We start from the raw sequence: 27,658 nt of genomic DNA on the forward strand, positions 1-27,658 counted from the left end.
GGCCGCTGAGCGCAGATCTGTCCTGTGCTCTCCATCCGCCTGGGCCTCCCCCGCCGGCGAGTCACTCGCACCCCTCCCACGCTGCCTCCCTTACTCCGCCCCTCTTCCCCTTCCCGCCCCACCACACCCCTCTGCACGGCCCCCTCCGGCGGCCGGCTGCCTCTACCGGCGCGCCCTCACACCCTTCACTCGCCAGCCGCGCCCCTTCCGCCTCCTCCTCCCCCCACTTCCGCTCCTGCCCCGGCCGTCGCCAGCGCCGCCTCTCGCCCCCCCCGCCGCGTCGGCGTCTCTGGGAGCGGCAGCAGGCCGGCGAGTGGCTCTCCGAGCAGATCGATGGAGGCCTGGCGCGGCTGGGCGGTAGGGGGCGCTGGCTCTCGCTCGCTGGCTCTGGGATGGATTTGCCGCGGCCCAGCTGAGACTCCGGGCCAGCCACCATCTTAGAGGAGAGGAGCGGGCCGCGCAGCGGGACGGAGGGGTCTTGGGGCCGGGCCCTGCCGCACACAGGTACCGGCGAGACCCGAGCAAGGGCTTCCGGCCCGGAACCCAACGGGGAACCGATGCCCCGTGTCCGGGGCGCCCCGACTAAACCCTGGCCCGGGGTGTCAGTGGGGGAAGGGACCAGCCTCTTCGCCTTCTCGCCCCCCTCGTACGTGAGTGAGGGTGGGGGCGGTGCCCAGCCTGCCCAGGTCGTCTTCCCCTGACCAGCCTCCCTCTCCGTGGGGGGAGACTCGCCGCCTTCCCCCACTGTCACCTGCGTGTGAGGGGGGAAGCCCTTCCTTCTGCCCCCGGGATCCACTGGGTGGGTAGCTTAGCTTCCCTTGTACATCCACTTTTCGTGGGGGGGCTGTCTCCTCTCCCTCACCACCAGAGTAGGGGGTGGGGAATGGGGGCCTGTCTCTCCCCCACACTCTCAGAGTGGGGGGTGTGCGCGCGCGGAGGAAGGGAGGCTATCTCCCCTCCCCCCATCCCCAGAGTGGGTGGGGAGGGGGCGGAGGGCTGTCTCATTCTCTCCCACCTGATCCCCAGAGTTGGCTGGGTGTCTGCCGAGGAAGGGGGCTGCCCCTGTCCCTCTTCCCTATTCCCGGAGTGGAGGAATGGCGCGGGGGAAGGGGAACTGTTGTGTTTCTCTCCCCATCCCCAGCGCAGCAATGTGTGTGTTTGGGGGGGGGAAGGGTCTCTTCCTTTGCCTCCCAACTGTGGAGTGGGAGGTTTTTTGCGGGGGGGGGGAGGTCTCCTGTTTCTCTCCCCCCATCCCTAGAGTGAGTGGGTGGAGGGGGAAGGAAACAGAACCGAACCCCTACCCTGGAAGCATCTCTCTAGAAGTGCAGCATTGTGCCTGTTCCCGAATGTGTAAGGCTACCACAGTTATGAGGGTGAGGAGTACTTCTGGAGACTGTGCTGGACTTGACCTCACCACTGCTGTGTAGTTGTCTACCCCGCTGCAAGCTGATTTCTTTTGATCTCCTATTAAGAAGGATTGGACAGGTGATTTCCAAGAAATGCTTATGTTTCTGATAATTCAGTAGCTGATATTCTTCCTTGTGTGTGGATTAAATGCATGATCCAGCATGTTATTAGGTGTCAGAGTAACAGCCGTGTTAGTCTGTATTCGCAAAAAGAAAAGGAGGACTTGTGGCACCTTAGAGACTAACCAATTTATTTGAGCATGAGCTTTCGTGAGCTACAGCTCACTTCATCGGATGCATACTGTGGAAATTGCAGAAGACATTATATACACACAGACACCATGAAACAATACCTCCTCCCACCCCACTCTCCTGCTGGTAACAGCTTATCTAAAGTGATCATCAAGTTGGGCCATTTCCAGCACAAATCCAGGTTTTCTCACCCTCCGCCCCCCCACAGACAAACCCACTCTCTTGCTGGTAATAGCCAGGGGACACCATTGATCAGATGAGAGGTAAAAGTGAGGTCCTGAGCGGTTATCAAAGATTCCCTAGTACTTTTCACAATTGTGGGTGAAACCGCCTGATGTTGGGGCCAAATTCCATTTGGGTAATTTATGTTCTTCCTAACTAAAATTCCTCTGTATTAATTTTATATTGTATGTCATATTCAAAATTGTTGTGTAATGTTACCAGTTGTCTGTTTTGCCGCAAAGGTGTCTGCCCTTCAGTGGTGGGTGAAGTTATATGTGTGTAAGGTTTGTCAGTTAGACAGTGAAGTTTTAGGATTCTTCCATATGGAAGATGCTACGTAGACACAAGTGTTCTGTGTGATCTCTTCATAATGTTTGAACTTGTGGAGTTCATGGTCGGTTTATTCCAATAATTGTCAGTTAATAGTTAAACACACCATGTAATATACCATTTCTATTCACACTTGCAAATTACAATATAGCTGAAAATTTATGTTTCTGACACTTATATGAGAATTTAGATATATTTTTTTCAAGTATTCCTCTTATTCTTTAGATACTGGGAGCCCGCTCTACTATTATTTATATACAGAACATTTTGATGTCATGGAGGCACTGTTTTCAAGTGAGTATTGCCTTTTGTTGGACTCGAGATGTCTCATGAGATAAAATAATTGAGCTTATTTTAACTAATTCAAAACAAAATGCTTTCTGTGTGTATTTTGGTCTTCTATTTTTTAATTAATTTTTTATTTGGACAGGTGTGGTAGACTAGTGACAATACTCAGCACCAGCATATGAGACTTGGGTTCGATAACCTGTGCTTTGCTTCATGATACGGAGATTTTTGTGGAGGAGTCTACTCTTTTTATGGCGTTTTCTTTGAGTAAGGACTGTGGGATTAGACCTTTAGTGATTGCAATATCTGTTGGAAAGCGTCCCACCCATCTGATTTAAAAATTGCCGTTGTCTTATTTGAAGGAAGTCCTCACCACCCCCACCTGCTATTCCTATGTAGTATGGTGATCAGCTGTTATGGAAGTGAATTCTTGAGGTAGTAGAAAGGACAACAAAGAAAACCCTGTATGTTTTAAAAATTATTTGCACAAAATGCACCGGTTTGTTTTGCTTTTGAGCCATCAAATGAAAAACAGTGAGACACGAGTTAGTCAATACAAAGGCTGACCATTTCTATATAACCTCCCTGAGATTGGTACCCTCATATTTTTTTTTTTTATACGTTTGTCCTGGCTGACTAATAGGTATTTCTAGAATTGGAAGGATGGCACTAAAATGATTAGTCAATCCACTTCTATTCATTGTCTGGTTGTAGCTAAAACGTAATTTCTGTGTCTTCATCATATGACCCACATACTTCCCGGGTGTGAGGGAAATAAGAATCCACTGAGGCCAGTATATTTCAAGTCTCTTTTGACACATTCCCTTATGAGAACAGGCAGTGTTCAATTAGTTGGTACATCTTAAAGTTGTTCTCATGTTGGCCCAGATTGTGGTGTGGGTGCAAAACTGTGAAGACTGAAAAAAAAATTCAATCTGTTGTGATTGAGCTGCTGTCCAGGTGCCTTTGTCATGGACTAGCTTTTACATAGAATGTCTGTAGTATATACACTGGTTTAGCAATTTTTGTGTTCATAAAGCGGTTTCCCTTATGATCAACAAGCTATTTGATTACTTCATATTCTCAGAGATATCATATTGTTCTGTCTTCACTATTAAATTGTATTATAAATTGGGAATGGTGGTAATCTTTAGAGAAACATGTGGTGCTAATGTGGCTTTGCTGTCAGAGATGATGGGACTTCTTGCAAATGGAATGACACTTGCAGGATTACACATACTTACTACCCTTCTAAATACACTTTTGGCATATGTATCTTAGTAAAAATGGTGTTCTATGGTTTTGTGAATTAGCATAAGGCCATTCCAGCCCATTGATCCATATGTAGGTAGCCAAGTGAAAATACATGTGAGATCATTTTAAATGTCCAGGGATTGGGGTAGTATCTTTTATTGGACCAACTTCTGCTTGAAAGTTTGTCTCTCTCACCAACAGAAGATGGTCCAATCAAAGATACTTCACCCACCTTGTCTCTCTAATATCCTGGGGCTGGTGCAGCTACAATAACACTGCATACAATAAAGGCATTTATGTCTGGGAATATCAACTGTTAATGCGGAGTATCTCTACCTAAAATTAAGTGATTGAGAATAGTTTAATGTGGGCGGGAGGGGGAAAGACACCACTGAGTTGGGATTTTCACTCTTCACAAGGTGTTGGAAAGGGGTGTATTAAAGTTTTCATTCCTTTTTGGCTTTCTGCAGAAGGCCTGCACGTAACTGGCTGAAAAAAAAATGGTTCCACAAGATGACAATCTCAGCCCTAACATGGTCTAAATGGTAAGGAAAACTATTTTGTGTCTAGGCTACTATCAGCCTCTGTTGAAAAGTGTTTATTAACAAAGGTGGTTTTGAAGCATATTTAACTTTTACTGTAAAGATGACGTAAAAGGAATTCTGATTTTTGTTGCTGATGCAATGAACCAATGTCTGGAAGTTGAAAGCTAGACAAATTCAGACTGGAAATAAGGCGTACATTTTTAACAGTGAGAATAATTGGAACAGCTTACTAAGAGTCATAGTGGATTCTCCATTACTGAAAATTTTAAAATTAAAATTAGATGTTTTTCCAAAAGATATGCTCCAAGAATTATTTTGGGGAAGCTCAGTGGCTTGTGTTATAGACAGATGTTATACATAGATGATCACAGTGGTCTCTTCTGGCCTTGGAATCTCTAAATATGTCTTAGACAAGCAGTACGTTTTGCCTCAAATAACAAAGAGAAGAGGGACATTCAGCACAATTTTGAAGTATATCTTTTGTTTAATTGTGTTCGGGTTTAAAAAAACAACCAAACAAACAAAAACCATATGATCTGTTGCATGCTGTCACCTCCATCTCACAACATGCATACACCACAGGAGCTTGCACATAACCGGGCAGGAGTGTCAGACACATTCTGTGAGAAGGCTGCAATATATATTTAATCTTTTTTCTTGGCCCTGATATCCAAAGGTAGGATGCTAAATTGTCTTCAGATTCCCAGTGGGTTTCTCACTGACGGTAATAGGCTTTGAATGGAGTTGTAAGTGCTCAGAACCTTTTAGGAATCTAGCTCAAAGGCAGGTTTGCACAGTGATAGAGGGTGGAATACGGTCCTTAAGCAGTAATTAAATTGTAGCCCAAATTCTGCACTGTAGTACATGGGGTACAACTCCTATGCACTTAAATGAGAGCTAAAGCTGTATAACTGAACAGAATCTACCCTTAGAAAAGTAAACTGTTGCATTCAACTTCAATGGGTTGTGGATGGAAATGATAGAGGGCAGTTTTGGGACCAGTGTCTGTTTTACCCCTCTGTTTGGTCGCTGGTGTGTTCAGTTACAATTACTGCTATTGTGTGCGGAAATCACATAAACATAAAACTGCACCTGTACTTATTTAGCTTTAAAGTAGTAGATGTATCATCCTAGCTGTATAAATGAGGCAGTTCACACCTCTCAAATTTATGTAAGGGGTCCATCCACAGTGCAGCTCAGAGGTGAATTCTCATCTTGGGTAGAAGTACATGTACTAGTGTTGCAGCGATGGCATGGGTGGTGACTTGGGCTACCTGCTTGAGTTCAACCCTAACCAAGATCTTAGATATGCACTTGGTTGGCTAGTTAGAACTACCACCTCTGCCATTATGGCCTCACTGCTATTTTTAGCATGCCAGCTCAAGCAGAACTGGGGTGTTTACATCGGCCTGAACTGGGAATTACACCTCCCAGCTGCAGTGTAGACATAGACTAAGACAGGTATGTCAAGTCATGTTCTGCAGAGTCTGACTCTGTTATGCGTCTGGAAGAATACTTAAGGTGGGCAAGATGTTTGATACCGATAGCATAGGTTAATGTAGTTCCTGCGCATGTATATGTGTATAATTATTTTAACCTATTAAAAAGATTTTGCTTTCTGAAGTGCCAGCCCCTGTCTGCCACAGGATTGCATAGTAAATGTAAAGTGATCAGCAAGTATAGTGTGCATGCTAGGTCACTGTGGGTAGCAACCTACAGTGGATCTGGACTCTCTGACCTCCAGAATGCATAAACAAATAAGGTTTTCATTTTCAAAGTATGTTGCAAGTGCCTCTTAGCCTGGCTTATTAGAGTGATTCAGCATACGTTGCATGTCTTATTCCTGGGGGAATTCTGTGCCAAAAATTAAAAATTCTGTGCACAATATTGTAAAATTCTGCATTTTTATTTGTCAAAATAACACAACAGTTTCAATTATTTTGGTATTTTATTTCAAAATATCTGTTAGCAAGTATGTCTGTAACAATACACACAACAAAAAAGATTCAGGAAATGTTTTTGACAAATAGATTCCTTACTGGACATACGAATACAGAACTTTGAGTAATAATTAGGGCTGTCAAGCCATTAAACAAAGTAATTGCGATTAATCACGCCATTAAAAAAAGTAATGGAATACCATTTATTTAAATATTTTTGGATGTTTTCTACATTTTCAAATATATTGATTTCAATTACAACACAGAATACAAAGTGTACAGTGCTCACTTTATATTTATTTTTCTTACAAGTATTTGCACTGTAATAAACAAAAGAAATAGTATTTTTCAATTCACCTAATACAAGTACTGTAGTGCAATCTCTTTATCATCAATGTCAGACTTAGAAATGTAGAATTATGTACCAAAAAACCCTGCACTCAAAAACAAAACAGTGTAAAATTTCAGCGCCTACAAGTTCACTCAGTCTTACTTCTTGTTCAGCCAACCACTAAGACAAACAAGTTTATTTCAAGGAGCTGACTGAGGAGATATCTGAGCAATTATCCTTGAGAAATCATGGAAGACCGGAGAGATTCCGGAAGACTGGAAAAGGGCAAATAGAGTGCCCATCTATAAAAAAGGAAAGAAGGACAACCCAGGGAATTGCAGACCAGTCATCTTAACTTCTGTACCCAGAAAGATAATGGAGCAAATAATTAAGCAATCAGTTTGCAAGCATCTAAAAGATAATAAGGTGATAAGTAACAGTCAGAATGGATATGTCAAAAACAAATCATATCAGACCAACCTGATAGCTTTCTTTGACAGAGTAACAAACCTTGTGGATGGGGGGGAAAGCAGTAGATGTGTTATAACTAGATTTTAGTAAAGCTTTTCTTACTGTCCTGCATGACATTCTCATAAATAAACTAGGGAAATGCAACCGAGGTGGAGCTACTATAAGGTGGGTGCAAAACTGGTTGGAAAACCGTTCCCAGAGAGAATTTATCAGTGGTTGAGTCATGCTGGAAGGGTATAACGAGTGGGGTTCCGCAGGGATCAGTTCTGGGTCTGGTTCTTTTCAGTATCTTCATCAATGATTTAGATAATGGCATTCAGAGTACACTTATAAAGTTTGTGGACCATACCAAGCTGGGAGTGGTTGCAAGTGCTTTGGAGGATAGGATTAAAATTCAAAATGATCTGGACAAACCGGAGAAATGGTCTGAAGTAAGTAGGATGAAATTCAATAAAGAGAAATGCAAAGTACTCCATTTAGGAAGGAACAATCAGCTGCACAGATACAAAATGGGAAATGACTGGCTAGGAAGGAGTACTGCGGAAAGGGATCTGGGGGTCATAGTGGACCACAAGCTAAATATGAGTCAACAGAGTAACACTGTTGCAAAAAAAGCAAACATCATTCTGGGATGTATTATCAGGAATGTTATAAGCAAGACATGAAAAGTAATTCTTCTGCTCTACTCCACTCTGATTAGGCCTCAACTGGAGTATTGCGTCCAGTTCTGGGTACCACATTTCAGGAAGGATGTGGACAAATTGGAGAGAGTCTAGAGAAGAGCAACAAAAATAATGAAAAGTCTAGAAAACATGACCTATGAGGGAAGATAGAAAAAATTGAGTTTGTTTAGTCTGGAAAAGGGAAGACTGAGAGGGGACATAACAGTGTTCAAGTATGTAAAAGATTGTTACAAGGAGGAGAAAGAAAAATTGTTTTTCTTAACCTCTGAGGATAGAACAAGAAGCAATGGGCTTAAATTGCAGGCAGGGAGATTTGGGTTGGACATGAAGAAAAACTTCCTAAGTGTCAGGGTGGTTAAGCACTGGAATAAATTGCCTAGGGAGGTTGTGGAATCTCTATCACTGGAGAAATTTTTAAGAGCAGGTTAGACAAACCCCTGTCAGGAAAGGTCTAGATAATACTTAGTCCTGCCACGAGTGCAAGGGACTGGATTAGATGACCTCTTGAGGTCTCTTTCAGTTCTGTGATTCACATTTGCAGGAGATAATGCTGCCTGCTTCTTGTTTACAATGTCACTGGAAAGTGAGAACAGGCATTCTCATGGCACTGTTGTAGCTGGCCTTGCAAGATATTTATGCGCCAGATGCTCTAAAGACTCATATGTCCCTTCGTGCTTCAACCGCCATTCCAGGGGACATGCACCCATGCTGATGATGGGTTCTGCTCTATAAAAATCCAAAGAAGTGCGGACCGACGCATGTTCATTTTCATTATCTGAGTCGGATGCCACCAGCAGAAGGTTGATTTTCTTTTTTGGTGGTTCAGGTTCTGTAGTTTCTGCATTGGAGTGTTGCTCTTTTCAGACTTCTGAAAGCATGCGCCATGCTTCGTCCCTCTCAGATTTTGGAAGGCACTTCAGATTCTTATACCTTGGGTCGAGTGCTGTACCTATCTTTAGAAATCTCAGATTGGTACCTTCTTTACGTTTTGTCAAATCTGCAGTGAAAGTGTTCTTAAAATGAACAACATGTGCTGGGGTCATCATCCGAGACTGCCATAACATGAAATATATGGCAGAATGCGGGTAAAACAGAGCAAGGGACATACAGTTCTCCCCCAAGGAGTTCAGTTACAAATTTAATTAACGCATTATTTTTTTAACAAGCGTCATCAGCATGGAAATATGTCCTCTACAATGGTGGCCGAAGTATGAAGGGGCATATGAATGTTTAGCATATCTGGCATGTAAATACCTTGGAACGCCAGCTACAATAGTGCCATGCCAACGCTTGTTCTCACTTTCTGGTGATGTAAATAAGAAGTGGGCAGCATTATCTCCCATAAATGTAAACAAACTTGTTTGTCTTAGTAATTGGCTGAATAAGAAGTAGGACTGAGTGGACTTGTAGGCTCTGAAGTTTTACATTGTTTTGTTTTTGAGTGCAGTTATGTAACAAATCTACATTTGTAAGTTGCATTTTCACTATAAAGAGATTGCACTTCAGTACTTGTATGAGGTGAATTGAAAAATACTATTTCTTTTGTTTATCATTTTCACAGTGCATATATCTGTAATAAAAAATATACACTTTGATTTCAATTACAACACAATACAATAGATATGAAAATGTAGAAGAATATCCAAAATATTTAATAAATTTCAGTTGGTATTCTATTAACAGTGCGATTTAAAACTGTGATTAATTGTGATTATTTTTTTAATCACAGTTAATTTTTTTTCAGTTAATCGTGTGAGTTAACTGCGATTAATTGACAGCCCTATTTCATAATTTATTTAAACTACAATACAGAAACATATTTCCTGCACCCATCAGAAGCCGGGCAAAGGCTTAGTAGTGTCAGGAGTAATGGAGGAGCTGAGGGAGAGGGAAGTAATTGCTGGAAAGGAGCCTGGGAGTGAACCTGGAGGGCAGTTGGGTATGGGTGGGGAAAAATAAGGAACAGTTTTTGGGGGGGGGGGGGTAGGGGAGGGATTGTTAGGGAGTTGGGGACCCTCCCCCATGCTGACCCCAGCCTCTCCCATTCAGTGCCTTTGTGTTCCTGCACCCCCACTCAACCACTCTTCTTCCCCCTGCCCAAGTGTCCGTGTACCCTCTCTCGGCCACCCCGTCAACATGAGACCCACTCCCATTCAGCCCCCGCCCCAGTCTGTCCTCCCACTAGCCCTTCTGAACTCCAGTCTATGACTCCCCCCCATGTGACTCCCATTCACCCCATGTGCTCCCCTTTGTTGTCTCTCCCCTCTCCTCCCCACCCCAATATTCAATGCCTCCTCACCCGGATCCGCTGTCATGGCGCTATAAGGAACGCAGCCTCTCTTCTCCATTGGCTGCTACAAGGAGCCAGTTGCTGGTCTGCTCTAGTGCCACAATAGTTCCTGGTGGGCAAAAGACAGCTCCTCTCCAGCAGAATGTATTTTCTGTGGAGGAAAAGAAACCCTGCAGGTCTAAGAGCCTGAACTTGCACAGTGCTGGGCAGTCAACTTCGATGAAGTGTAGTGGGAATTAAAGGTGTTACTTGCTTTGCAGGATTGAGCCCTAATTTGTGTTGATTCTTCTTTATTCACTTTTAAAATGTAATTTAGAGTGCTTGGAGAGCATCAGTTAAACTGCGAACAAGAAAGAACAAAAGATAGTAGGCCTTGCTAGCTAGGGGGTACACCCTTGGCAGGTATTAAAGGTGAAATGTAGAGTTGGAGGGAAAGGTTTGCTCTTCGCTGCCCCCTCTTTTTAACACACAATCGGGGACGTTCATTGACACAAGATATCATTGAAGCCAAGAGCTTAATCAGATTCAAAAAAGGATTATGCAGTGACATGGATAAGGAGAGAATTAGGTAGGATAGAAAAAAAATTGAGAGAGAATCCTTTGTTTTAAAGCATAAGATGTCTGAAGTTAAAATGAAACTTTCTCTATGGACTGTTTACTGAGACTCATCAATTACAGGATTTTTCACCTTCGAAAGCATCTGGTACTAGCCACTGTCTGAGATAGGATGCCAGAGTAGATTAGATTAGACTGGTGATTGATCTAGTGCAGCGATTCTTATTATCTATGATGTGAAAAGACTCCCCAAATACAATAAACTGTTTTTTGTTGAATATTTTTGGAGAACCTGAACAAAGATATGGAGAGAGAGTGTGATGGAGTCTTTCATGAAAAAGGAGCTATAAAGAGGAATAACTTTGTTTTTGCTACAGTTTAGCCTTAAAATAATAAACTTAAAATATATACATGCTCTTCCAAATCGTGTTTGAATCTGAAACATTTTTAAGTAAGGAGATTTCAGTTATACTTAAGAATTAAGGTTTTCTCCTTCATGCAATTACGTATCTTTTTCTTATGTAGTTTAAATATTACTATTAAGCCCAAGCAGTATGCTCAACCCTGTACAGGTTGTACTGATATCAATACAGTATCTGCACCAAATATAAGACCCAAAAAACAAACCCCACTAGGAGAACCAGAGGAAGGAGCCAGTGTAATTAAACTTTTTGAGAAAACTGTTTCCATTTGTGGATCATTAAGAGGGATTTAAATAAGCGAAGGGTTGTGCTCCCACACCTGTTGCTGTTTCACCTGTATGCTCTATATTACTAATGATTTTCAAACCTTAAAATATGGACTGAATTGTTAAGATTGTTTATATTTGCATCTGTAACATTTAGGGCTTGGGCGTTTTGATATTGCAATGTAATTTATTGTTTTCTGTTTAGGAAACTTATTGAATGAACATGTATATATTACACAGTATTTCATATTTTATTTTTTTTTATTTTAGGAGACAGCTTTCATCTTGACAATGGCAGCTTGAAGTCTATTAAAAGTCCAAGCATTTATTTTGTTTTTAAAAATTACTGTGCAGGTATGTAAAATATAAATCTCGGGAATTATTTTCTCAACGTTCTTCTTTATTTCAGCATGTTGTTCTCAATGTGGGGAAACAAAATACTGCATTTTTTCACTTCCTTTTTACAAATATTCATGATTTAAAATCTGTTTGCATATTGTGAAAAATTGAAATAGTACAACAGTTTAAGATATCCAGAATCCTTATTTTCTCTTCACACACTTTGCATTCCATATTAAATTTTACAAACTTTAATAATGCTGTGATACATAGTGCTATAAGATGTCTTATACCGAAGATTTAGAGAAGAATCATGGGTTTGATATTGAGGATTAGAACAGATACCCAGGACACTGTCAGCTTTCGGTCTAGTCAGTATTGCACCTGTCTTGAGTGCAAACTGAGACTTCACAATCACATTTTCCTATTAAGCTTTTTTTTCTTGTTGCAGCCTGAAACACAGAAAACAAGAAACTGGCCATATAGGGGAAGTGGAGATGATAAATACACACATTGCTGTCAAATGCACAAGAAAACTGAAAAGATAAATATTTTTTCTTTAATTTCTTAGTTATGGTGATCTTGGCTGTTACTTTTAATAAGTATTGAAAAAACCCTTCAGACATAAGTGGTTTTTTAGTTGGTGTCATTTAAAATGACTAACCATGACTAAAAAGCAGTATAATATGTATTAAAATGTATCCATAAAATGTAAACTAATTCAGAGAACTTGTGATCTCTGAAATATTAGATGAGTAATTTTAGGGGGAAATCCTGCCCTCTACTATTCTCTCCTTCAGATTCCAGATGCAGGAGAAGTGGGGTGGGTGTGATACGGAAGAGTAGGGCAAGAGGTCAAGAGACTATAGGATGATCTGTTCCAGCTGTATGCTTTGGAGCAGCAGGGGGATCTGGGATATGACTAAGTAGTATGATGGCTGAGGGTCAGTGGCTCCACCATTTAGTGGATTTACTGGTTGTTCCTAACCCCAGCAAAGCAGGCATGCGGGAGCCTTAGGCTACAATAGCCTTCAGGCTGCACTAGAAGCTTGAGAGCCACTCTTTTACTAGTTGTCAACCTGGGTGTGGGAGAAAATTCCTTCCCTCTGGCTTCCTTGAATTCCTTCACACACAGTCCTGTTTGGCTTATACATTATGCAAAGGGCTTGGCCCTAGAATATTATTTAAGATCATCTTCTTGGCCCAGTGTTTTCAACATGTATTGTTTTCACCTCTTTGAATTCCTCAATTATTTTCTCCTTCACCACCACATTTAAATACAAATTTCTGGTCCTCATCAGGTCGTTTGTAAGTGGGTTCCTACCTACTTTATCCACATTTTCTCTCTTTTGTGTCAAGCCCTTCCTTCCATCAACCATTCCAGTCTTTATTGTCTTCCAGTTTGCTTCCATCACAAACAACTGCATGCTTTTTTCAACCATCCTTTTTGTAGAGAACACCTATCCTGATCTTCCCTGGAAATTCACTGCATATCTCTTGGACCCTTCCTCAAGGCCCACTACTTATGGGGAAATTGTCAATTAATAATGGCTACATGGATTGCCATCAGGGACTTCTGATATTTATCTTAATTGTCTGTCTTAAATCTACAAAAACATAACTTTCTGGCTGGGCACATATCTGGTCTATTTAAAAGCATGTTCTTACTGCATCATCTTCACTTCCTTATTACTTCTGCTTATTTGTTACACCCATTTTTTTGTGTATTAATTAGATGTTAAGCTCTGGGGATAGGAGAGCCTTTTATTCTCTTCACCTTCTAATGTGATGAGGCTCCAATCCTGACAGGAGCTTCTAGGCATTACTATAATACAAATGAATGTTTTTAATTATTTCTGGGAGCACTAACAGTTGACCTTCCAAACAGGTGAAGAAACGATCCATGTCTTGCTGACAGTCTAAAGACAGCCATACAAACAGAGGGTAGGGGAAAGGTATACAACATGTGCTGGCAACAGATACAGTATAAGTGGGGCTGGTAGCACTGCTTGTTGTTTGTTAGCATTTCCCATTATTAGAAAAAGCATTTCCCATTATTAGACCCTGGTTTCAGTTGCTAGGTCTAGGAGCCGGTGAAGAAAGAACAGGGTGCGAGAACAGGGGATTGGGAGAATTGAGATTGGATGAGGATTGGAATGGGGGAGACTGGGACTGGCAGGACAAGAGTAGAACTGGAAACCAGTGTGGTAGAGGCAATATATAGAGGTGAGGGAAGACAGATGTGGCAAGGAGCTGAGGTGCATGGGAGAAATGAAACTGAATAGGCAAAGGGACTGGCATAAGTAATCAGGGAAGTTGAGGACACTGAGGTTGGGTGAGAAGCCTGGGGAGAGGGAGCCAGCGGGTTGGGGGAATGTGGGCAGGTGATGGGAGGCCAGAGACAAGGGGGAGAGACCAGGGAGTGGGGGAGGAAACTGGACTGGCTGGACAGGAAGACTGGGAGCAAGGAGTTGGGATGGGGGAAGATTGGAAATGCCTTGACAAGGAGACCTGGAACTGACAGGAGTTAGAAGGGTGGGGCTAGATTTACTGGGCAGGGCGATTAGTATCAGAAACCTGAGGAGTGGAGACTCAGTATAGCTTCAATGTCTCTCACCAAACCTCAGTCCCTGGCCTCTCTAGCTGAGGTTTTTTTGCCCTGCTTCATTCTCAGCCCTCACCTGGTTCTAGCCCTCACCTGGAGACATCAATAGGGTCACCACTCCATCACTCTCAGCCTTCAGCTCTCTTTGGCTCTTCCGCTCAGAGAGCCAGGAGACATCTCCCTTGGCTAGTATCAATCTTCAGCCCTCTCTGGTCATGGCTCTTACAAGTTTTGTAAGTGACCACCCAACTGCCTTCCTGCTTTCTGCTATCACCAGCCTTATCGGGGTCCACTGCACAGCTTGGGAACTGTTTCTAATCCCTCTTTCAGGGATATTCCCTGCCTCATTCAATTTAGCTTTGCTCTTCTCCTGAGTGCTGTCTCTAGAATTTGGATTCTGAACTCTTGCCTTTGGCTGTCACTGATTTAAAACTTCCAGGGGCATCCCTGCCCTCCGCATCACACCAAATTAGGGCGCAAAGCTGGACTGAAATTGGAGAGGGGCCAGCTACCTTGTTTCACTATTTCTTTCAGCAAAGCAGGCTGTCTTGGTTTATTCCAGAATCAGGGTTTGCTACATAAAAGTTAATGAGTTGTTAGATGAGTTCAAGAAGGAATCCTTACTATTATAGCTTTTTATTCTAACAAACAGAAAAGAATTTTAGGTATTCCATGACTAAATCTCTTAAACACATTTATTTTCAGAATATGTGTATATAGAAGTGCAAGTAGAAGCAAAAAGCTTGCTAAATCAATATCTCTTACCAAGGTCCACTGGCGAGTACTTAACTTCTTTCTGGCATTAATAGTCTGCGGTATTAGACTTCTAACTTCCTGTTCAGAATCTAAAGAAAACATTTTGTCATCCTAAACTGATACTTTCATAAAACTTAAGGTCTTGCTGAATTTCAGGTCTACTGATGGGCAGTCTTAGTGCCACATACAACTATAGATTTAGTTGTATAATAAACTTGAGTCCCCTTCTGCTCACCTTGGTGAATGTACAAATGTGTGTGTATTGCTGGCATGGTCAAGATAAGACTTTGTTTGGAGTAAGACTAATGCAGCTTGTGATTTCAAAGGCATCTGGAGCAAGGTTTAGAAAAGGTGGGTTGATTTCACTCTCCCTGCCCTTTAAAAGACATGTATGATATTTTCCAATATACCTTGTTCAACTTCAATATTTATTATATACAGAAAAACTGTTAAAAGAATGTTTCAAGGGCTTGACTGTGAAAGCTAAAGTTAGGAATTCTCAATGACAGCCTGGGACTGGCCATGCAGTATTTACTCTGTTGCCATGTATGTCCATCCTGCGCACTGAATGAGGCAGGGTATTGTGGGGGGGAAAAAATAGTATGTGATCGTGTAATTAAAGATGGTACAATGATGCATATGCCCAGGGCAGCAGAAATAAATTTGCGTGGGCAGCTGTATATCTAGCATTTTCTGACTGGATTTTGCAGTCTAGATAATGTTTTTAATGCCCGTATTTGATCAGCATGCTCCTTCCTGTGCATATGAGCAAGTATTGCCATAGTTCAACATTTAAACCCTTTTATACTTTTGGCATTCTAGTAATTTGCTCATCTGTTCCTTTATACTTAAGTCCTGATAAGGTAGATCTTGTCAGTACCAACTTGGGTAGGGACTTTTAAAATTGCCAGAGGTCCTCTGTGTGTTAACCTAAACTTTGTCTTGAAATTTCTAGTAGACATGTCTGCATGTTCTCCCATTGATTTTTTATTTTGTTTTAAATACATCTGTACATAAGTCGTCTTAATGTCCTTTTATATTACACACCTAGCTGAAAGCTAGGACACGTCTACAGTACCACTGAAGTCCATCTAACTTATGTCACTTGGGTGTGAAAAAGACACCCTTCTGAGCAATGCAAGTTACAGTGACCTAAAGCGCTGTGCATTCCAGCGCCATGTTGGCATAGAGTGTCTTCACCAAACGTGCAGCTGTGCCGATGTAGTACTTCTTTCTAGTGTAGACCTGCCCCATGTCTACAGTGCTTGTTTTGATAGCTAGGTATTCAGTATTCATGCTGTATGAATAACTGACTTTTTTTTTTGGTTCCGGGGAAAACCCAAACTGGAATTTTTGCTGCATTGAAAAGTTGGAGGGGAAAAAAAATACAGTTTGGGTCAATTGAAACATTCTGTTTAGATTTGGGGCATTTTCAACTTTTTGTCTTATTAAGAGCAAAGGAAATTTAAAAACAAAGGGTCTAGATTCACAAAACCATTGAGATTGTGGGGCCCCTCTTATACCTTATAAGCCTAGGATCTGGGAAACCTGTTTCAAGTCCCTGCTCCAGAACAGTGACTGTAACCTGGGTCTCTCAATAGCATATTACACACACACTTAATGTCTGTTAAATGCTACTGATGGCTTTTTTTCTTACTTTCCTTTATATTTATATATACTATATTTATAGTCATTGTCTATAATCTGTATTTTGTTCTGTATTGATGTTTAATAGGTTACAAATGGTGTGGGTTTTTATCATGAACCGAATGAGCTCCCAAAGCAGTTCCTCCACTCAGCGTAAGCGAATGGCTCTTGGAATTGTCATTCTTCTACTTGTTGATGTGATATGGGTTGCCTCCTCAGAACTCACTTCAGTAAGCATTGTTTAGTGCTTCTTCTTTTTAAAAAAGGGGAGAATAATATTGCATAGACATTTTTGAAGCTCTGATCACATTTACACAGAGTTTTACTTGACACATTTTTTTAATCTTAAAAAAGGGCGAAAAAAATCTGAATCCTCCAGGTAGCTAAACAGTACTATAAGCTATGTGAACTGAGAGCTATGAGCCAGCATAATGTAAGAGCTATTATTTTAACTATGGAGGGTATTGTTTAATCTAGAAATTGTCAATATCTTGAACCAACAATCATGAGAGGGGTAGCCATGTTAGTCTGGATCTGTAAAAGTGGCAAAGAGTCCTGTGGCACCTTATAGACTAACAGACATATTGGAGCATAAGCTTTCACGGGTGAATACCCACTTTGTTGGATGCATGACTGCATGCATCCGACGAAGTGGGTATTCACCCACAAAAGCTTATGCTCCAATATGTCTGTTAGTCTATAAGGTGCCACAGGACTCTTTGCCACTTGAACCAACAAGTATTCTTATTTTTTAGTTAGGGAGTCAAAACCTGACTTATCTATTATTATAACAGTGAAAAAAATGCCAAGTGTTGCCACAGGGAGCAGTTATATCCTTAAAAGTTAGTCTGTATAATGAACCTGTCATTCTAGCTTTACATTTCAGATTTTATGAAACTACTGCCTGTAGCCTGTTAGGGAAAATTATTATGGCTATATTTGTTCCCATACTGAAAAATCAGCAATGTTGCTGTTAATAGACTAAACACTAATATAAGTAGTTAAAGATCACTATTGCTTAATTGTGGTTTTTAAACAATGCCAGCGTGTTTACAAATGAAGATTGACTTAATAAGCTTTGAAACTTTACCATGAGGAAGAAAAATGCTGCTTTTAACCATCTTGATTTAAATGAAACAAGCACAGAAATGGTTTCCTTACCTTGTGAAATCTTTTTTTAACTTTTTCTTTGTTTTAGTAGTTTGTTTAACACAGTACTGTACTGTATTTGTGTTTTTTGTTTTTTGTTTTGTTTCCTCTGCTGCTGCCTGATTGTGTATTTCCGGTTCCAAATGAGGTGTGTGGTTGATCAGTCAGTTCGTAGCTCTGGTGTTCGTAATTCTGAGATTCTATCGTATATGTTTTGACTTCAAGAAGACCTGCTGGGCTGATTTGGACTTGAAAAGCACTGATTGAGAAGTCACATGACTCATTAGTAATTATGAAGACTGTAACTATTTATTTTCATTCCGCAGTATGTTTTTTCGAAGTACGAGAAACCTTTTTTCAGTACCTTTGCAAAAACGTCCATGTTTGTTCTATACCTCTTGGGATTTATTGTTTGGAAACCGTGGAGGCAACAGTGTACACGTGGGTTTCGTGGAAGGCACACAGCTTTTGTAAGTATTTTTCAATTTAATAACATAAATATACACAATTCAAAGTTTTAAAGGGGGGGGGAAATTGAGGGTTAGTGTATATTACTTTGCTGATAGTGATATTGGCAAGGCCCCCTACTGGAGATGCCCATTATGCCAGAAAATATTCTTTACCCAGTGTAGTTAAGCCACCACCCTGAACATTAGTTTTACTTGCAGAAATAATTTTGACATTATAAGTTGCATCTACATGGGGTTTCTTTGCTGTCATATCTGTGTCAGTTAGAGGTTTGGTTTTGTTTGTTTTTTCCTCTCCTCCTTGTCTTCCTTGTCAACATAGCTATACTGGAAAAACTTTGTAATGTAAACCTGGCCTTACAATAACATAAGCTAAACTCCAGATGTTAAGTGAATCAAATACTGATTTCATTAAAATACCATTACAAACTAAACAGAAATGGTAATTTCAGGTTGTACACTTGAGTCTATACCTGGAACTCTATACTCTAACATTATGATTTGTCACTTTTTTTATATCCAGTTTCTTCAGATTAATTCTGACTAGCATGTTTAGAGAGACTACAATCACTCTTTTTTTTTTTTTTTTTTTTTTTTTTTTTGAGATCACGTTCAGGAACTTGTTAGAATGAGTTTTAGTTTTCTGTCACCAACTAAATGTATTTGTAGGGTTTTATGTTAAACATCTTTGTGGACAAAGACTCTGCTCACATTATGGTGGGCATATTCTACACTCAAATTTGGTGTTTGATATTAAATTCAGTGTCTAAAGCAGGGGTGGGCAAATTTTTTGGCCCGAGGGCCACATCGGAGTGCAAAACTGTATGGAGAGCCAGATAGAGAAGGCTGTGCCTCTCCAAACAGCCTGGCCCCCACCCCCTATCCGCCCCCTCCCACTATACGCGCCCCCCCTAAGAACCCCCCACGCATCCAACCGCTTCTCGCCCCCTCCCAGGACCCCCGCCCCTAACCACCCCCTGGGATTCCACCCCCATCTAACCTAACCTCCCATGCTCCCTGTCCCCTGACTGCCCCCCCCCCCCGAACCTCTGCCCTATCCAACTGCCCCCTGTCCCCTGATGACCCCCCCCAGGACCCCACTCCCTATCCAACCCCCCCCCTTGCTCCCTGACTGCCCCCCAGGATTCCCTGCCCCTTATCCAACCCCCCGGCCCCCTTACCGTGCCGCTCAGAGCAGCATTTCTGGGAGCCACGCCGGAGCCAGACACACTGCCACGCTGCCCTGCATGAGCGCGCTGCCCGCACGGCAGCATGACTACAGGGGAGGGGGGACAGCAGGGGAGGGGCCGGGGGCTAGCCTCCCGGGCCAGGAGATCGGGGCCAAGAGGATGGTCCAATTGTTATACCAATAAATTAAAAACCAGCAGGATCTTATTAAAGGTAAAAAGGCAAAATACCACATTTATTGTGAATACAGAAAGAATCATAGTAAGCAGTTAGTTACAACTATAACATTCCATTCAATCTCATATTTATTCACACATTCATTCTCACACACACACACACAGGTTCTGCAAGGTTGTTATCATAGTAAGCAGTTAGTTATAGCTATAACATTCCATTCAATCTCATATTTATTCACGCACACACGTACGCACAGAGGTTCTGCAAGGTTGTTATCATAGTTACCAGCCTTAGAGTTGCTCATGCCAAGCCACTGGCCAGGTGGCCTGGACATGAGGAGGGAGCAGGGCCTTGTCAGATGCTCATCTGATGCTCCTGGAAGTTGCTTTGCAGAATCAGACCCCAAAGTTCTCACTTTTTAGAGTCTATTTTTATAGGACTTTCTTCCTATGCCAGTCTATGGGAATTGCTTCATCATGCTGTTGCTGAATCAATCAGCAGATAGCACATTCCTGACGGCTCCGTGCTGCTCGATGTTATCTTGTTCTTTGGTTCTCCCATTCTTGAGGCTGTTGGGTGGATTCCAGTCTGCCCTCCGGGGGTCCTCTGGCTATTTCCACTTGACGCCTTCTTCGGCCGATGGACGCTGGATTCTTAGGCTGGCACCTCCCTGATCATTCAGTTATTATCCACACCAAGCATCCATCCACATACATCCTCTATCTCTATTTTAATCACAATTGTTAATACATCAAAAGGGCAGGGAGTCTCTGGGTGCTCTTTCTGTTGTTAGAGTATTGCTTTGAGTCTCTCTCTGTGTGAATTGCTTTGAGAACTGATTCAGTCTTAGAATGTACTAACACAATTAGCAGCTTGCAAGTTTCACACATAGAGGGAGAGAAACAGTACCAAAAACCAAGAGACCTCTTAATTAGTAATACCCTGGAATTTAAACTATGGGGAATCAAACTCATTTGTGATTTTAATACAGAACTTCTTTAATATGATCCAACATAATTGGCGGTAGTTTGCCCAACTCTGGTCTAAAGACTCAACTCTCATGAGAGGCTTGGAACTAACCTCATGTTACAGAGGCATAGAAGCAATTCCAGGGGAAATTTCAGAAGACTAGAAGAGTGCTAAAAAGCAGGCAGAATCACCTGGGTAACTGTATGTCCATTAGCCTGACATCAATCCGGGCAAAACAATGCAAAAGCAATACAGGATTCAATGGATAAAGAATTAACAGGAATATAATTAGTGCTAGCTAATATGGTTTTGTGGAAAATAGGTCTTGTGAACCCTGATTTGAGTCTTTGAGATGACAAATGTGGTTGATAAAGGTAACAGCATAGATGTAATGTACTCAACTTTTGTAAGGTGTTTTACTTATCGTGCAACATTCTGATTAAAAACAACTGTACTATAGCAAGAGAGCACACATTAAAGAGATTAAGAACTACTAACTGATCTCTCAAAAAGTAGTTGTCAATGAGAATCATCTTTGAATGGGGTTACTTTTTAGTGGGGTGCTGCAAGGTTTGGTACTAGGTGTGACATTATTCAACGTTTTTTTTTTTTTTTAAGTGATCTGGAAGTAAATATAAAATCACTGGTGATAAAATTTGTGGATGACACAAAGATTGGCAGAGTGGTAGATAATGATGAGGACAAAGCAGTCATACCTATTCATCTGGATGGCTTCGTAATCTGGGCCTGTTCCAAAAAATGTATTTGAATATGGCCAGATGCAAAGTTATGCACTTAAGAACAAGGAACACAGTCCATAACCTGCACAGTGGGGAATGGTGTCTTGGAAAACTGATTCTGAAAAGGATTTAGGGGACATAGTGGACAAGCAACTGAACACGTGCTCCATATGCAATTCACGTTAGATCTTTTTGCCAGATCCGTGACTGTAGGAACAGTGAAGTGACTTTACCTCTGTATACAGTGTTGGTGAGTCCTTAATAGGAATAATACATACCATTCTGGTATCAACGTTTTAACATGTTAAAAAACTAGAGAATGCTCAGAAAAGAGCCACAAAAGTGAAATGAGGGCTGGAAGAAGTGCCTTCCTTAAAAATCTCAATCTACTTAGTTTATTGAGAGGGAGATTTGAGAGGTAATTTGACTATGGTGTCTTAAGTACTTTCTTGGGGAGAAAATGCTGGGTGTGAAGAGGCTCTTCAGTTTCGTGGAGAAAGGCATAATAAGAACTAATGGATGAAGCCAGACAAATTCATTTTTAACAATGGGTGTGATCGATTATTGGAACAAGCTACCAAGGGATGTTGTGAATTATTCATCTCTTGATGTTTTTCATATCATGACTGGATGCCTTTGTCGAAGATACGCTTTAGTTCACTACAAGTTAGTGGATTTAGTGCAGCAGTAACTGACCTTTGGTACACAGGACATCTGACCAGATGATTTAATGATCTTTTCTGGTTTTATAATCTATGAAAGAAGTAAAAATAGTGCATAAATCTCTCTGATTATGTAAACTTGAAGAGTAGGATTTGGTGGAATAATGTAGATCAGGGGTCGGCAACCCGGCACGCAGCCCATCTGGGTAATCCGCTGGTGGGCTGTAAGACGTTTTGTTGACCATCCACAGGCACGGCCCCCCGCAGCTCCCAGTGGCCGTGTGCCAAAGGTTGCTGACCCCTGGTGTAGATCTAGCTAGAGTTCTTCAGTCTTTCTGGCTGTTTCCTCTTAGATATAGGGAGGGTCCAAGAGAACAACTTCATTTATTTGTTAAAAACACAATAGATTTTTATTAGTTCGGTAAACGATACTTTCCATTGAGTCTGGGAAATATAATGTCTTTTCGGGCTTTTTATGATTTTAAAAAATTGGTGAAAAAAATTCATAAGTTTTGACATTTTTGCTTTCTGGGTGCTTTTTTTGAAATGTGCTCTGTATACCGTAACTATTCATTTTTCATCACTCATTTTAATAATGTGTAGAAAGGATCTAGTGCTTGGGAATTAGTTTATACTTGAAGATAGGATAGACTTGATACTCTGAAGTGAAAAATGACTTGGCTAGTTTAGAAAGCCATTGATGGCAGCATATTTCCGAAGTACAATGTAGAGATAGGATTATTGCATTAAGATGGGGGTGAGGCAAGTTTTTTCTTAGGAGCAGGGGAAGAAGGTTGTTTTGTAACTGTATAATTCCATATAAACATCTTGTTACCAGGGTGGATTTGATTTAAATCAAATAGATATAAATCACTAGTCAGGAAGACTTGATTTAATCATGGATTTCTACGTAAAAGTGCATTCTTGTCGGTTGTTATAACCTTAATACATATTCTTCACAACTCAGAGATAGCTGTAGATTTCATTTTTAGAAGGTACACACTATACATTTTCAAAGTGATTTATTTTGAAAATTTTTCAGATTAGTTATACAGCTATATCAGAAAATGAATGATTGTTTGGTTATTTCATTTACCAAAGGTAATTGAAGCAGATAGTTCACCTCCCAATGACTTCATAAATATCTCCAATTCAGTAGTCATTAATTTGGAGGATTTTCTTGCCTTCCTGTATTAGGAGGAGAACATCACCAGACAGACATTTAAATTGTTTATGTAACGATAACATTATGTATTCTGGATTTTTTTTCTTCAACAGCAAACATAATATTTTAATAAAACAAGCATATGAATTTAATTAAACATTTGTTTTTTTTTAAATCAGGGTTGTTGTTTTTTGTTAAAATTGTTTTTAACTAAAACAGTTAAATGAAATTTAAACAAAAATTAAATTGACTATGTCAGCCAGGTCAACATGAAAAATTTAAAATATTGGCTTCTGCAGCAAACTTCACCTTCATTTTCCTGTTTGTTCGTAATCTGGAAAAGAAGAACAAGCTTTCCTGCTTTTTCAGGTCCCAAACGATTTCTCAATTTGGAATTAATTAATTAACTAATGGGAGCTGCTGGAAGTGATGGCCAGTACGTCCCTTGGCCCACGCTGCTTCCAGCAGCTCCCATTGGCCTGGAGCAGCGAACCGTGGCCACTGGGAGCGGCGATCGACTGAACCTGCGGACGTGGCAGGTAAACAAACCAGCCCGGCCCGCCAGGGGCTTTCCCCGCACAAGCGGCGGAACAAGTTTGGGAACCACTGTTCCAGACTGAGCACTGAGTCCCATTGGGTAGATAGAAAGATTAACCTAAATAATCTATATAGAAGCCCGTGGAACCCCATAAGATTGGGTCCCTAATCCATGAACTATTGGAACTCATTTATAAAATTTTTCTTAAACGTTACATGAATATATTGTCTCATACTATAGAATTAGCATTCATAATCCCTATTCCATGATGAGATATCTTTGAGCTATAACGTGTCTTAATTAAAGCTATCTTTAGATCGGATTTTTTTGATAAAATGCTTTTTGAGGGAAAAAACCTATTTAAATAAAAATCTGACTTTTTTTTATTTTTATCCACCCTGCTTGTTACTAAAAGATGTACTATTAGACATTTGAATGTTTTAAAACAATGTTTTGTGCACCAACCTTAACCAGTCTAATATATTTATAGACATTCAATTCAATAATTCCTTCAGCATTTCTGATAATAAATAGTTATATATAGATTGTGTGTTAAGCCAGTAGGGAATTGCTCTTTGCAGAACAAGACCTAGTTTTACTGTTGCTGATCTTCTCTGCTGGCTTGTAAAATATTAATAACTTTATAGTTATTTTTCTTTTCAGTATTTTGTGACTAAACTATGGTAGACTACAATGTAAACATTTTTTACTTAGGATTTTATATAATAATTTTACAATGACTTGTTAAAATTCTAAATGTAAAATCTCTAATTAGTTTGCAGATGCTGAAGGTTATTTTGCTGCTTGTACAACGGATAACACTGTAAACAGTTCTTTGGTAAGTCCCTTCATTTTTTTGTATGATTAAGACACCACTATGTTTGTCAATTATTTCCATCCTATTCTAAAAATTGTACACGTAAATTTGCAGGCATTCAGGAAATAAGATGAGTTACATTTCTCCTTTAATCAAAATGACTGAAAAGCATTTAGTTAAAATGGCAGTAATGTGTCATGCAAGAAATAGTGCTACTATTCTTAGTAGCACTAATAGTGCTAATAGTACTAAGAATAGTGGGAGATGTGGGATCTCTCTGAAATAAAACATATTAATTGAATTTAGATTGGACTATGAAATAAATATCAGTGTGTCATACAAGGGAAACATTCCCAGGTTCAGCTCAATTTTTGCAAAGCCAAATGTGGAGAGCCAGTGATAAATCCAAATAGCCTTCAAATCCAAGGCCTGTACAACAGTTATTCAGCTGGAGGTGAACACATTAACATATCATGATCTCATCTTACAACTTGAAAGAGAAATAAACTCCAGCCAGGTTTACCATATAGGTGATTTTTGTCAGTCTTCATTTTTAAATCTTGTTGGGACATGCATGGTAGTTGCTATATTTGGACTGGTCTAAAATATTAACTTGTTAGAAGATTTAAAAAAAAAAAGGGTTTACTTAACGGATTTAAAATATATTCTAAAATAGATTGGTCATGTATTTTTATATGTGTACTAGAAAGTTGAAATATCTTAGTAGTAGTGAAGAGACTTGGTAGAGCGATCGTGATACTGCTTAAAAATTCTGACTGTCTTGCTATTTCATGGAACTTGTTTTTCCTTTAGTATTTTGTTTCCAGGTATCCTAAGATAACAGTTTTGCTAACAGTTTCAATGTTCTGTTTAACTGCATATGCTACTTGTCCTGCTGCATTTCAGAGTGAACCTTTGTATGTTCCTGTAAAGTTTCATGACTTACCAAGTGAAAAGAATGGCAGTGCTAACAGTGATACTGAAAAAAGTGAGTAAAGACTTCAGAATTTCAAAATGCTCTTTGGTACAGGGACTATTTTTGTGTCTGTATTGCCCCTGTTGTGGGTGCAGAGCTAGCTCCACCACTATCCTGTTCCTGATCTCTGTGAGCAAATCCCCTCAGGTGTCTGGCCTCATTCCTTGCCTTTCCTGGGATGGAATTTTGGGATTTCCCCCCACGCTTTTAGAGTTAACCTAACTTTTAAGTTTAGATCAACAGCTACGTTGGTCAGGGTTTAAAAAAAAAACAAACAAAAAACATTTTAATGGATAGCTGTGCATATTGTCACTACTACAGTAATAGGTTCTATAGAAAAACCTAAGACACTGTTATAATTAGTATTGTTTATTAAATGAAAACAAAAACAATCTAACTCTTGTTTGTATAAAAAAGTTCCCTGTCTGATGTAACTGTTAGATTCTTTGACCCATTCTCCAAACCTGAAAAATCCTCCAGATTCCTACTGAAACTTTGAGGATCTATGTAACGCTCCTACCCTCAGAACGCTATATTGCAACCATCCTTTTCTTACAGTTTAGCATAACTGTATGGGGTACTTTTTACTGAGAAACACTAGCCAGACTCTTCAACAACACAAGATAGTTTCTCTTGCCTAGGGACTGTTTTTGTTGCCGCTGTATTCCCTGCTTGTCTAAAGAGCAAGAAATCAGGTGAAATCCTGGCCCCAGGGTGAAGTCATTGACTTCAGAGGGGACAGGGCACCATCACAGGACTGGAAAATGGAAGTTCAAATCATTATCACTCTGTCACTGAGCTAATTCTTTTGTTGTTAACTTAACCACTACTTGTGTTGTGGAATCTTTTTATTAGTTTAAATTGGTACAGGCAACATTGTAAGATCAAAAACATAACTTTAATTTTTGCATGCAAATTCGTGCAACTTTTAACATCTGATAATTTCTTTAAAACAAAATTATTAGAACTTGAGCTATTGTGCATTATTAACAATACAATGTGCATACAAAGTAGTGGGGAAAAATAAAGTAACAGGCTTCATTGTCAAGTTTCAAAGGAGTTACTCTGAACAGACCGTAATAATTATTTAAAACAATTATGAGGTCCTTTTTTCATAAGTACCCTATCAAGTGGTATAAATACTATTTTGTTAAAAAAAGAACTAAAGCAAATCTTTTGTTGGAGGGAGAAGCTTCATGTCATGATTTGTGAACTGCTGTAATCAATGGGATCAAACATCACTTCTTTTTTTTTCTGTGTAATAGAGTGAAAAGTTGAATGATCATGTGCCACTTTGTTTTTTCCTTAAGCTCCCAAAAAGCCTCGTGTAAGGTTCAGTAATGTTATGGAGATTCGACAACTCCCATCGAGCCATGCATTGGAAGCAAAGTTGTCTCGCATGTCATATCCAACTGTTAAGGAGCAGGAATCAATATTAAAAACTGTAGGGAAACTCACTGCAACTCAAGTAGCAAAAATCAGCTTTTTCTTTTGCTTTGTGGTATGTCCTTTGTTCTTTAAGAAAATTATTATGTATAGCTACAAATATTGAACTGTTTTACATAGTAATGAAAATGAACTTGTATTTAACGTTGGAGTGTGGTCTGTTTTTTCAGTGTTTTTCTCATTTTATGTATATGCTAAATACAGTATAACCTCTCTGATCTGCACTTCCCTAAAACGCAACTCTGAACAGTACACTGGGTTTTCAGTGGCTTGCATTTAATTGTAGCACAGGTTCTACTGCTGGCAGGGCCATTGTAAATTATATCTTACTCCACTCTTCAGAGTGGATGTGGTAAGTCACTCACTAGTCTTGCGCGGGCAGAAATCCGGGGTTACTTAAACACCAGCTGTTGTTTCTTCCTTGTATAGAGGAGTGGGGCTGAGCCCTGACTGTACCCACAACTTTGTGGATATAGCATGTAGAACTGCCTTTCAGTTTCAGGGTGGAGAAGGAGAAAGGACTTATAAATGCAGCTGTTGCTCTGCTCTCTTTTTGTGGAACCTCTTGAAAGCTGCCACCACCTTGTCTGTCTCATCCTGTGACATTATACACAGCCATGCAGTGATGTGAAGATGTTTGGCTTGTGACAGAGGATATCCTCAACTCTCCCCAATGAGAATAGATAGGGCTGCAAGATGTCCTTATCCTCATCAGCAGACTGGTCATCTTCACATACTTCTGCAGCAGTTCTCAATGTCATG

The 27,658-nt window shown here is 40.4% G+C and overlaps 1 protein-coding gene across 3 annotated transcripts in view; it reads left to right on the plus strand.

Moving 5' to 3' along the window:
* The first annotated feature begins 390 nt into the window (after positions 1–390).
* SLC35F5 (solute carrier family 35 member F5) overlaps positions 391–27,658 on the plus strand; it is a 56,464-nt gene continuing 29,196 nt past the window's right edge. For 2 of the 3 annotated variants that reach the window (XM_074967238.1, XM_074967239.1), the window contains exons 1-9: positions 391–504; positions 2,436–2,504; positions 4,223–4,297; positions 11,526–11,609; positions 16,691–16,832; positions 18,078–18,221; positions 24,433–24,495; positions 25,381–25,462; positions 26,761–26,951. In XM_074967238.1, the coding sequence (XP_074823339.1) occupies positions 16,698–16,832; positions 18,078–18,221; positions 24,433–24,495; positions 25,381–25,462; positions 26,761–26,951 (615 nt within the window). In that variant the 5' untranslated portion in view covers positions 391–504; positions 2,436–2,504; positions 4,223–4,297; positions 11,526–11,609; positions 16,691–16,697. Of the gene's footprint in view, positions 505–2,435; positions 2,505–4,222; positions 4,298–11,525; positions 11,610–16,690; positions 16,833–18,077; positions 18,222–24,432; positions 24,496–25,380; positions 25,463–26,760; positions 26,952–27,658 lie in introns of those variants that run through there. The other variant, XM_074967240.1, reaches the window with a different exon arrangement.

This window comes from Natator depressus, chromosome 11, assembly GCF_965152275.1.
Source record: "Natator depressus isolate rNatDep1 chromosome 11, rNatDep2.hap1, whole genome shotgun sequence".
NCBI classification, from domain to species: Eukaryota; Metazoa; Chordata; order Testudines; family Cheloniidae; genus Natator; species Natator depressus.